This window comes from Nematolebias whitei, chromosome 9, assembly GCF_014905685.2.
Source record: "Nematolebias whitei isolate Nwh7 chromosome 9, NemWhi1, whole genome shotgun sequence".
In the NCBI taxonomy this organism is placed as follows: domain Eukaryota; kingdom Metazoa; phylum Chordata; class Actinopteri; order Cyprinodontiformes; family Rivulidae; genus Nematolebias; species Nematolebias whitei.
In genome coordinates, this window is record NC_056506.1 from 38710093 (window position 1) to 38723335 (window position 13243).

Below are 13243 nucleotides of genomic sequence, written 5' to 3' on the forward strand. Positions count from 1 at the left end.
TGTACATACATACTTGTACTAATATCCCTACTTCGTGGTTTTTCCACTTATCGCGGGGCTTTTGGGTACGGATCCCCCACAATAAACGAATATATATATATATATATATATATATATGTATGTGTGTGTGTTTTGAACCACTTTGGCATGGTCTGCCTTACTTAGAGGAGTTGACGGTGGAGAGGGTGGGCCCCTGAAGCCATCTTATCACCAGCAAACTGTTTTTTTTCTACTCTGGGAGTGAGCTGTTTGTGGGCTTCAGTTTGGTTTGGTGGCTCTTCAGACTGAAGAAGTCCTTTGGATGAAGGATGGAATGTCTCAGCAACAAAATAAACCATCCAGATGACCTGACTGAACATTGTTGGATGTATACCTTGATTAATGAGAATGAACTTTGGTATATTATTGGTATTTCATTCTATCTGCATTTTACAAATTAGGAATTTACAGCATTTCTTTCTGCAACAGTAACAAGAATTTATGTAATGGGTGCTTCAACTGAGCCGACTTTTTTAGTGAATTCAGGAAATTTGTCCATCTTGGAGATTATGGTAAATTGACCACTGTGTGTGTAAGTCTGAGTCAAAAGACTCACAAAGGACACCTCGTCAGCCCACTGGCAAAACCCACAGTTTTACTGTGTGAAAGCAAACAAGAAGGAGACACAAATGGGACATAAAAGTCCCTTTTGCAGAATGTGAGCGTGTGTGTATATATGTGTTTGTGTGGTTCCTTATCTTTACAACTGAGCTTCTTAAAACCAAATCAACAACTAGAAAATAAGAACACTTCATTAGTTTCTGTTCAACTGTTTAAAAAGTTCATTTTACTCTGAGGAAGGACAGGTCGCGATGCTCCTCCATGTAGGTGATCTCCAGGTTCTCCAGGACCACGGTGCAGTTGCTGTAAGTCTTCACCATGTTCAGGTAGTGGTCTTCGTTAGAACCCAGAAGGTTTAAACGGTTGGTGATACCCTGGCATACTGCAGGAAAACATAAAAAAAAAAGCTTTTGAGAAAATATAACTGAAAATATAACCCTGTAAATCAGTCACAAAGGCTTCATTCCACACTTTGGTACCATTAATTAAAAATGTTCACCAATTGTGGTGAATTTGATCTGCGCTGTCATAACTTGCATAAAAAAATAAAAATCTTGGCTACATCACAAACTGAAATCACATCTCAGTGATGCAGCAGGTTCTGGCTCCAGTCATCTGGGATTTTCCTGGCAAGAGCCTAAACCTTTCTGAAGAACTGCAGAAAAGTTCAAACAAGCCCATATGACCAGAATCAGGTCTCTTAGTGTTCCTTGGAAAAACACAGATTTTATCTCAGATTTCATCAAAGGAATAAAAGCCCTTTAAAGGAAACTCCAATCTTTACACATTATAATTAACAACAGGCCCATACATACTTTGTATTTATATTTATCGCTCGCTGCCATGAAAGGTGGCCGATTATGCAACTGCCTTTATCTGCGTGCATGCTCATTTGACTGTGTTAGCAAAATACCACATGAACCGTTAAGACAAAATTCATTGAAACACTCAAAAGTAAGAGACATCCACAACTGCCTACCGTTTCAAATAAATCAAATTCAAGATGGCCATCACAGCTAATCAACCCATGCAAACATAAAAATAGCTGTAACTCAAGCCAGTTTTACAGATTTGAATTTTGGTATTTTAGCTTTAAGTCATTGCATTCACATACTACACACACACTAACAAGATCCTTTATAAAACTTGACTATGCAAGCCAGAAGATGATATGCAATCCACCAAAAAATGGTAGTGTTCTTACTTTAACTATTGTTTGTCGCGCGCTATAAAATATGTCTAAATAAAGAATGCAACGCTACTGTTTAACAAGGAAAATGCTTTTTTTTGTCCTGAATGTAGTTTTCATGGTAGATAGTGCATTTTTAAAGAACAAGTTATCATCTGCTGTAAATATATATATATATTTTTTTTTTCTCAGCTGTTCAGGCAGGTTCTGACAGGCGAGGAGGAGGGAGTCAGCTGTGTTAACACCTCTTTTATACACAGCCACACACGCACACACATATAGTGCATGCATATACATTATGTAAGTAGTTGAGTTTGATTTTTATACATTGTAATGCAAAGTTTAGCATTTCTAAAAGGGCTGCAGGAAAACAGATGATTCAGCTTTAGTTTATAAGAAACGCAGGTGCCACTGTAATGCCCCAGACACATTCCTCAACTTGCCTGCTCTTGACAGCAAAGAAAGTCCAAAGTGTGCAATCTAAATACTGAGACACACCCCACAACACGTACAAAACACAAAAACAAAAACAAACTTCAAGTTAATATGCTGAGGGATTTATTCAAATCGAAAAAAAAATGTGTATCATTTTTCAGCGAAGCCTCCTGATGTTGTTGACTCTGCGTCCCCCACACACACCAGAGAGAACAACTTAATCAGAAAAAAATAGGCCCAAACATCTGTCTGCTGTCCTTCCTTCTTTTAATCCTCATTATTCATTTTAGCCCGAGGAATCTCCGGGAGAAGAAACTCGAAGTCCAGCAGCCTAACGCCACGGCAACAGAGGCAGACAACCAAAAGAGAGTTGTCTGTTTTAATTAGAAGCATCATGTGAGATTTAATTAACCCCTATAGTTATGACTCAGACCACAAAACCAAATTATAATAAATAAAAGATTGCACATATTTTCAGCTAAAGATAATTCAACTAATACAGATTATAACTTGCAGCTGCTTTACAGTGGAATATTTAGTTGTTTTGAAGGATATTTTACCGTTATGGATAAATAAAGCAGGTGATTGAAGGGGCAGCAAACTTCTTCTAACTGAAACTCACCCTTTGACTCCCAAACAAGGAAGGAAAAAAAAAAACTAATAACTGTTTATTGCTCAAGCACGCAGGAGTAAAGCCACAGTAAACACAGAGCTCGTCCAGTTGGTGATTTCATAACTCTGTTGCAGGTGGTGAGTGACCTGATAAACAGCTAGAGGACTTCCTCATTCGGCTGCAGCACATGGGAAAGAAATGGGATTAGTTAAAAATCTTAGTGAGGGTCATAGTTTCTTCTTTAAAAAAATAATAATAATAATTGCCAAATGAAAATTACTCAGATGACTGTGCCTTATTAAAGTTTGCACAACTTGTAAACTACCCTCGTGAAATCAGAGGTAAAGCGTGTAAATGAATTAAACGATGTTTACACTCCGAGAACCTTGTTCTTTTTTTATAACCTGACTCAAAACTACTAAAACACAAAGTAACTAAAATGAGAGGGGTGGTGGGGAGGTTTTAGTGACATATCGGATATTATGACAAAGACTTAATTACAGATTGCTTCATCTACTTCAGCTGCACTCTCGTCACAAATGTTCAGGAGGTAAGTGCGACAGCAAGGAGTGCCTCAGTACTTTACGAGTGTGTGTGTGTGCAAGGGTGTGTTCGCTTGCATGTGTGTGCAACACCGTGTGCAACTTGAAACATTCCCAGGATTGAGCAGTGCTGATCAGCACCCAGTCACAGCTCCGCAATTGACTCCATAAAGCCGAACATTAGTCATGTAAGCTTGTTGCAGTGTGTGGCTGCATATTGTTCTTTAATGTTTACACGGGGACTAGTGGTGGAAGTCAAGGGTGTGTGGGTAGGATATTCATTTCTTGCGGCTATAAAATCTGCACGAAAACTGAAACAGAAACAGCTTTGGTTTATTATTCGAGATAAGGTTAAGCTTAATAAAATTCCTGTAATATTAGCAAAAGTACCTACTGGTTTAAGTTTTCAGACTGGTTTCGGTTTTGAATGCAGTCGTTTTTTTTAGTCTTTAAGTCACAAATTTTGCAGGTATGTAAGATCAGGAAAAAAGCTCTAAGGAGACGATGTGTGTGGTCTGGCCCTGTGTGTTGCAGGAAGTAGCAGACTTGTCCATGGACTTCAGCCAACACTCACATATTCCAGTTTTATATAAAACATAATTTGCAACTTACAATATGAGGTGTCTGCATTTAGTGTATGAACAATATGCGAGTGGGCTGATGTAAAATAAACAATTTTAAGTGGATAAATATCAGGAAAACAAAAATATGCTTTTCTTGAACAAATAACAGCAAAAACTAAACACAAAATAATGGCTTTTTTATTCATTTGTGCTTCCCCTTTTGTATTTCTATCTAAGTAAATAATCTGCAAAGGGGTTCCACTCAGTTCATCCCTCCATTGAATCATATGCACCTCCACCGGCTCAGTCAAGGTGCATAAAATAGCTAATTCAGGTAAAAGATGGATGAATGGCTATAGCAATGATGATGTGTATTATTTTGTTTTATTAAATTTTGTGAATGTATGCCAACAGCTGAGAAAAGATTTATCCTCCTTTTGCAGCAAAAGGAGAACTTCTCCCTCTCATGCAATTGCTTCTCTGCTCCACGGACGGTTTCTGAACTTCATGAGCTCATCTTTGGACACCTGCATTGCCATTTGATCAGTGGTAATCGTCATCAGGACCAGCAAAGTCTTCTCTGCTGGCCTAAATACAATAAGAATCACTAACTGCCATTTTAGTTTATTTTTTCTATTAATATTATTCTGAGATGTCTGTTCTCTTCAGCTTTTCTCCTGGTTGCAGCTTCCAGTAGTATGATTATATAGATCTTTCATCCAGTCATATTTTGACCATCATCTGTTGCTAGGGTCAAATAAATCTTCCCCGAGGCTTCAGAATCAACAGGCACCTGCAGGTTAAAATAAATAATGAAACTCTTGCTTTGACCAAGCAGATTTTGAGTTGGAGACACCGGGGTCTTCCAGCAGACATTAGACAACATCAGAATATTCATGTCGTCTGAATGGACGGTCAGAGAGCTAACCAGCTGGTGCTAGGTCCTCCACGAGCTAAATGTCGAGCAGACATTCTCAACCCTAAAGCAAAGTAAAATTTGTCAGAAACGCGACAGAACAGACTTTCAGCGTTTGCTTTCATGGAAAAGGATTTACTGCTGAAACGGAAACACCATATGACCTGTAGGAGAGAAGAACTGAACTCTTCTTGAGGAAAGAAAAAAGGATGGAGTCTGTGTACAAATATTCCAAACCTTTAGTCAGTAAGATGCATTTTATTCAATTTTTTCACATTTTTCTCAATTTATCATGATGCTTTTGGTCAATATAAAATGTGTAAATATGTAGCTACAGCTGAAGTAAGGAAACGTTGATTTGTGTCGAGTGTCTTGCTTTAGTAATGACATTCATTCTCCCACTTGTCAGGGATGCAGCACCATATCATTATATTATTATTGCTCCATTGAAACTCCTCACCTGTCTGGCTCTGGAGCAGGTCACGCCAATAAGCGTCAAATCAGCTCATGTTCTTTTCAAGAAGTGTACTCTAGTAGCTTAACAAAACCACTAAATGAGAACTAAAGACACAAGAAAACCAAAGAAATGATCAAAAAACAAAAGCAGACAAAAACTAACAACTATGGCAGAAAAATATTCTTTATACTCCTGTATGCTTGGTCAATATGAGCCTAAGTTGTCTGTTAAAATACTGTAATCCTAAATTTATAGCAAACAATTTCCAATGAACATTCAAACCATAAAAAACTACAAGTGAAACATCAAGTGTGAAATGTTGTGCACCATTTTTACCTCAAAGAAAAAGCCATTTGCTTTATAAAATCACATTTCGGTCTTAACAGTGAGTGTCCACAAACCACATTTTCCCAAGATACAAGCTCTAAAAGTCATCTAATGGTTTTCTTTGGTGCAGGGAGCCATCTACTTTACATTTAAATAATTGGTTTTTCACAGACAGGAGAAATGGTCCTGCCACTTTCTCTTCCTCTCTTTCACTATACCCTCAATTCAATTACGCTGTGTTCCAGAGCCTGGTGATGGCATTAACCGAGAACTTGGACATGATTAAAAGGCAGTGACTATGCTAACTGACAGGACATGTACATTTCTCACTCCAGATCAACAGCATTACAGCAAAGAATCTTACATAACCCAATCCGCAGTGTTCTTCATTTGATAAGAAATCAATCCAAAGATGAATTCCAAAATAAAAGGTAAATGAAGGTTCACTCATTTCTGTTTCTGTGCCAGAGTTTGCTAAGAAAATGGTGATAAAAGAGGAAATGCACACACAATTTGTGTTTATTGGGTTCAAGTTGGGGTTCCTGTGGGTTGCTTTGCCTCCGTTCCCACACCTTAAGACTTTAGGGAAACATACATCTCAAAAAGACTGCTATCAATGAATAATAGGGGGGAAAGGCCACTTCCTTGATTTTTTTGTGTGTGCATTTAACTCATACTTCCTGCTCACATATTTTCAGGCTGGCTGACATTCAGGAGGGCACAAGAGATCAGATGTCCCATAAAGACAACACCAGCAGCGCCGTTATGTGCTGTGTGCTACAGAATCCTTGTTCAAACACATTTTATAGCCAATTTCCTGATATCCTGCTCTCTGATCAGGGGAAATGCAATCCTCCTTTGTGTGGGAGATGCACCAGTCCCTCAGAGAAAACATCTTGGGGCCCTCAGAAAAGAAAGAAGAACCAGTAAAGATCGGATTCCCCCTCCCCCTCGTTCCCTATGAATGCAAACACCACAAGCCCCTTTGACATCTCAGGAAGTCGAGTTTTGCACAGGGGTCAGTTCTGATGGATACCCTGCAACGCTGGAGCAAATGGTAGCTGATTGTCTTCTCCAGGGACAAAAGCTATGAGGATGTTTTAAATCAAACTCAATAAAGGACAACCAATGGTAAGAATATGAGGGGGAGAAAGGAGACCTAAAAAAAGAGAGACGGGACGGGAGTGGTTTGTGGTTTAGCTAAGTGAGTTTTATATGTGGGATATGGCAGCTGGTTGTGGAGTCAAACTGTGGAAAGGGGGTGAAAAGCATCACATTTGACGTATGAACATGGATGACCTTTCCCTTGAGGGCAACGATGATGCAAATGAAGCAACAGCACATCGCATGTCTAAACATTTTAAAATCCCAGAGGCTGCTCTTGCCAGCCCCGTCTCAGTTACAGCACACTTCGTCAAGTTTAGTCCGTTAAAAGCTCAGCAAAGTGACCAAATAAAGACCAGAAAGGCTCATGTTTACTCTCGGCTTCTGACGAGCGCTCTCTACCAGTCAGCGAGACACTTCAGATACCTGTGGCTGGGCCTATCATGATGTTTACGCTCCACCTCAGAGTGAGAAAACAGCAGATTTAGGTTCTGCACAAACAGGACAAAAAGTGTGTATACTCAAACTCCATAGTGCAATCAGTGTTTCTAAAACTTTCATGCAGGTCACAGTTTCTTTTCAGTAGGAGCCAGTGCCTGGCTTCAAGTCAGTGTTTTTCCATTTTGAAAGCCAAAGAAATAGTTTTAAGCCAGGAATGCTGAACTTGATGGCAACTCTTAGCTAATCAACAAAAGCTTAAAGAGGGCAAGACTGATGCAACTCACTGCTGTGTTCAACTGCATGTGTGCAGTTTTTTTCCTTTATGTTTTGCTTCCAAGGAGCACAACTTCTTCCCCTTTTAAAGTGATCCTGGTTATCAGTTCTCCAGGCTTTAGGAAAGTCGTCCAAAGTTTTACTTCGGATTCTGGCTGCTCGTTAGTTCACTCTTCCTGACCTGTTCTTATAACCATGACATATTGGGCAACGTGCGTGCTTAAATTTGAAAGAAAATGCACAAACAGAGGATAAGTTAAGCAGTGTCCTGCACATGATTATTGTCTGAAAATCATGTCTTTAAAATGAATTACTTAAGCAAAATCTTGACACATCCAGACATGCATGATCCTTCAGTTGATCAATTATTTTACGTCTCATTTAAAGCTAATGGCACTTTGGAAATTGCTTTGTTGGTGGTAAAATACAGTTTCATGTGCCAGACTGTGCTTTCTTTGTTATGCTTTATAAATTAAATTGAAGACATGAGAGAAAGGTGCACCTTTGTGGCAGGCTCCAGGTAGGAATGTGCGGTATATACGATCGAAATGATAGACATTTAGCCTTTGATAGAGATCTGTATTCTACTGGCTAACCGCAGTAATGCTTGTTGATGACGTAATCGGCCGGCGTCAAAGCAGAGAGCAAGCGGAGAGCAAGCGGAGAGCAAGCGGAGAGCAAGCGGAGAGCAAGCGGAGAGCAAGCGGAGAATAGCATGGCTGAGGAGAGCAAAGGGGAGGGGCTTGTGAAAAAGGCAGGAGCAAAAACGTCTATTATCTTTGCATTCCAGCCACGAGTGCTCCTTCATAAAGGCCATTTATAATTGGTGGAAACGTTGTTTTATGTCACCAGTCTTTGTTAAAGCCAGAGACTGTGGACAAGCTGGTGTTCTTGGCCAACAATCTTTAGACTAACAAATTACAGTGAGATTTTGAATTCAAATTTTGTTAAGTGTTTTCAGTGTGCACGTTATAATATATGTAAAACACTGCTTTGTTGCTGTTCATTTCTTGAGTGAGAAGACAACTGTTAAGAGTTAACAACATATTATTTTGTTTAAAACACATGACTAAAACTACATTTGATATATTTTGCACCATTTTGCACTACAAGAAAGAATCCTAATACTTGATTTGTTTTTTATTTAAAAACTCTCTGAACCTAGTAGTGGGATTTTCTTGATTGAGATTATTTTGTGGTATAGCAGTTTTCAAAATAAATGCTGGCAAAATGACACCCATGCTTTTTTTTCCCCATTCCTATTGCAAATTTTATACCAAAACTATATCATGATATACATCGTTACAGCCACCCATCACAATAGATATCGGGATATGAATTTTATGCCATATCGCACATCACTAGCTCTAGGTAATGTTTTCTGTTGTGTCAATACAACACTGGTTTATTCTTTAATGTCTTTACCTGACAAGTCACGCTTAAGCTTTACAAACAAAATCACTTGTCTAAAACTGGTTGAGTTCTAAAAATAAAGTAGCTAAAGTGCAAAAAAAAATAATGTTTGAAAGAGCTTCAGAAGGCTTGAAGAAATATATTACAAGTCTGGCTTGTGAAGAAAAATGTAAAAAAAAAACAAGGATTGACTGAAGACTTTTGCACAGTAGGTCTGTGGAAGATAGACAAGCTCAGCAACAATGGTTGTAACTGTTGGGACCATGAATGTTAACAGAAAGCTTGTGGTTTGTTTATCTTTTTGGTTAATTTGTGCCAATATGATGAGTGTGTATATGAAAAAAGTTAGCACAACAAAGTGATTTTTGTTCTTCAATAATTAAATGCACTGCACAAAGTTTAACTTGCTTTCTCAATAATCCATAAGTAACACATTGTTACAATGTAAACGACCCCTTTCTACAATTAGTAAAGCAACCCCCAAGCTGCAGCAATACTGCTCAAACTTGAAAAAAGTGTCTCCTAAAACCTTTTTACAAAGTGACATACAACCCATTTTAACTGGCATGTTTCTAAAAAAGTATATTTGCTGAGTCGATTGAAGGAAAACATCAAATAAATGTTTATAATAAAAAAATTGGGCAAATTTACTCCAATTAGGTTTTTTTTGTTGTTGTCTCAAACTATGATTTAGAAAATTGTGAATTATTAATGCAGTTATAGACCTGACCTAAAATAGCCCTTTTAATAGCATCATGTTCATTATGATTTCAGTTTATGAGAACAATAAAGACATCAACATTAAGCTTCGTGATCAATGAGGTATTCATAAATTGATAGACCTATTGAGGACAAAATCAAAGTTGATTTGAAGGATCGAGTTAAACACAGCTGCACCGCTTTCACTCGAGCTAAAAACATCTGATGGACACATCAAAAGTAAATCATCGACTCATAATCATTCAGTTTTGCTTTGTTGGAAAGTCCATTAGTGTTCAGTATAAGCTCCATCAAATCCTGCTCATATTACTCCAAAATAAACTTCAGCCACATTGAAATTCCAATAATGCAGCCTCCATTCCCCTAAAATGTTCCAAAGTTAAACCCACTTCCTCTCCAACGTCCAGTCATTCTCCCTGCTGAAGCCCATTCAAGCCAAGAACACCCCCCACTCCTCCAACCCCACATCCAAACACCCAACATTTTTTTTTCTTATTCTCCTTCTCCTGTTAAAGCTGTACTCTTCAATCCCACAGGAAGCCCGAGAGGAAGACTGGAAAGGGAGTGGGCGGTGAGCATAGTGCTAAAAAATCACTACTAAAACTATCTTGATGCATGCTCAAGAGCTCCAAGAGCTCCCATCCCCTCTCTAAAAAAAAAACCTTCCAGCAACCATCATGTCTGGAAAAGAAGAAGAGCACTGCAATGACGAGACCCACACATTTCATGCATGATCCCAGCAAGCAAAAGCAGCTGTGGTTCAGGAATTCCCTGTTGGTTTAAGCACTGCCGGTGCAGAACAAACCGCTAAAGCACCCCGACACAGAGCAGATAGCTTGCACTTCATCTGAACACACACGATAAACACTCTTTGAGGCATCATTTCTGCTTAAGGACTTCTTATTTTTAGCCCGACTGCTGACGGGTCCATTTCTTTGCAGATCTAGCCACTGTCTCATTGTTGCCTGCCAACAAAGCTGTTAGTTACCTTAGTCATGTCTAGGGCCGCACTTTTTTCCACTAGTCATCCCAGAGTGACCCCATAAAAGGAATATTCAACAAAAGCCCCGGGGTTTGCTTTGTTGTTAAGGCATTGCTCACCATTTCAAGCAAAGATTTACACACCGGCAGGCTCCTAAATCCCGATTTTTTTCCTCTTCCACACTGGCAAGAGACGGGCTCACATGGACCTCGGAGGATAAGTTAACACAGTGGAGGAGCTTACATAATTTTCAGGCTGGGAACGAGTATTTGGTTGCATGTTAAGTTGTTCTCACTAAAAGCATGACCAATTTAATGTGAAAAGGAAATCTCTGAAGGATTTTGTTACATCCTTCTGATGACACACAAAACTAAAATGTCTGAAATGCAGCGGGGTGTCACTGCCAAGTTCTTGCGGCCCATGGAAGCCCAGTTAAAAACCCATTGAATGCCTTTAAAATAACTCCCATAAATACAAAGGAACAAACAAGGACTGACATAAAGCTGTGCTCAATTTTTAGCGAACATCTTTCCCTAAAGCTTACAGCTCAGATTGCATCCACTGTTAAAGGTAATACGTTGTTCCTGACAGAAAATAAAGAAAACATCAGACTGAGTTTGCACTCCCCCCAAAACAACGTCTAAAGCTCTCTTCAAGATGATTATGACTGGAGATGGGTGTTGTTTCAAGGCCACCCCCACACTGCAGAGACACTGAGGTATTTAGCTCGGTGGAAGGCTGGACTGCTTTTCGTCACTCATCAAAAGCAAGAGACTTGGCAGACAAAACCCTTTTTATTGCTATCAGCTACAAAACACAAGGACCTGGGCTCAGACACTCGTGTTTGAAACCCTCACTGCTACTTCAAAGAGTGGACAGAGTACAAGCAAGAGTTTAAAACGTGTCCAACGAGACAGATAAAAGGGGTAAAAATGGCTTTTTATAAAGGAAAAATGTTCTATTATGAAAGAATTAACTTGCTACAAACCTTTCAGCTGCTTTATAGGGTAGAGACAATACACAGTGCACAATAATTCAATCAAACATCTTCTAAAAGATCAATCAACCAACATTTATTTATAGAAGCAAAAGGTGCACAAGGTGGTTCAAGACAAATGTTAAAAAATAAACAATAAAAATTATACAAAAATGCCACCAGGTATTAAAAGCCTGTCTGAATAAAAAGGTTTAAATATTAATTTTTTAATAAAATAATAAAAAATAAAAAAAATCTATTTTGAGAGGAGATTGTTGACCAATGTCGAGACTTGCATTGAAATTTTGATTTATTCCGACCGAAATCTAAAGTTTTCAACAAAAGACACATTTAGTCAAATGTAAATTAAAATTGTAATAAAAGATCATTTATGATTGGCCACATTGAGATGAGGGTGGAGCATTGAAGAAATGTTAAAATCCAGCACTTAAAATAATTTTCATCATTAAAGTATAATGGTTGTAAATGTTACAGTGTAGCCCTTGAATACAAATAATAAAAACATTTGGCTTATTAAAAGACTAATTAAAATCAAAGAAAATGCCTGGATTCTAAATCAAACCTCTGCATACATTTTTATATAACCAATGGGTTTTGATTTTCAAGGAAATATAAAACTTGAGTAGCTCAAGGTGATTTGTATGTTGGAAATTATATACAATATGTTTTTATTTAGTAAAAAATGCTCCATGTCAAACTAAAGATACACCAATCCCATGTTAGTATCGGTATTGTTACAAAATTTCTTGATCAGGTATCGGTGATAATGTGACCGAGTGAGTACATGAACTGATTGCCGTTTATTTTAAATATCTGCCAACCAAGCTAGTTTTTTTATTAATTATTATTTCAGCTCCTTTGTTATTTATTTTGCATTATATTCAGTATACCTGGCCATTTGTAAGTTTATTTTTTCATGTTTGACCAAAGTTGTCAACCTATTGTTTTTGTCAGTTTCAATGTCTTTATTATTATTATTTATTTTACATATTGATCATAATTGCACTGGCTGAACGAATTAAAGTTGTGGTGTTTTTACACGTTTGACTTGTGAAGCTATTGGTGTGTTTGTTTGGTGCAGAGTTTTCAATAAATTTGTAATTCAATACATTTATGTCTGTGTTTAAAAAACACAAATGTTTTAAGTTAATTCAGCATTGTCCAGATGACCCGACTGAGAATTATTGGATTAATTCAGCACCGTTTTTTGGTATCAGATCGGTATCGGATCTGTATAGTCCGATATCAAAACGCAGGTATCGGTATCGGAAGTTAAAAAAAAAAAATCGGTGCATCCCCATGTCAAGCTGGACCAGGAGAAAAGGAGAAGTGGTCATTGCAGAGATCCGGACAAATAGATATCTCATGTTTGTAGACCATTGACTTTGATTGTATTCATCTCAGAAACTCTCCAAACATGCAGCAGAATTGATCCAAAGAATATTCAATGTTGTTTATTATGTTGTTTATGATAATGATTATTCAGAATAACTGGAGGGGACCCTACAAAAACAAACTGCCTTGCTTTTCCTGGTTACAAACAACAAAAATCTAAAACGGGATCAAACCTCAGCTACTGCTCCTTCCTATTTAATCCATCATTCTTCGTTACCTGCAGTTCAAAAGTCCAGCTTCACTGCTTTAATAAATCAAACTCAGCTGGCAGTTGAT

The 13243-nt window shown here is 38.1% G+C and overlaps 1 protein-coding gene across 1 annotated transcript in view; it reads right to left on the bottom strand.

Annotated features, from left to right (window-relative positions):
* egfra (epidermal growth factor receptor a (erythroblastic leukemia viral (v-erb-b) oncogene homolog, avian)) overlaps window positions 1–13243 on the bottom strand; it is a 55831-nt gene that overhangs the window by 31401 nt on the left and 11187 nt on the right. Inside the window, exon 2 of the mRNA XM_037682327.1 lies at window positions 831–982. Within this exon, the coding sequence (XP_037538255.1) occupies window positions 831–982 (152 nt within the window). The remainder of the gene's footprint in view (window positions 1–830; window positions 983–13243) is intronic.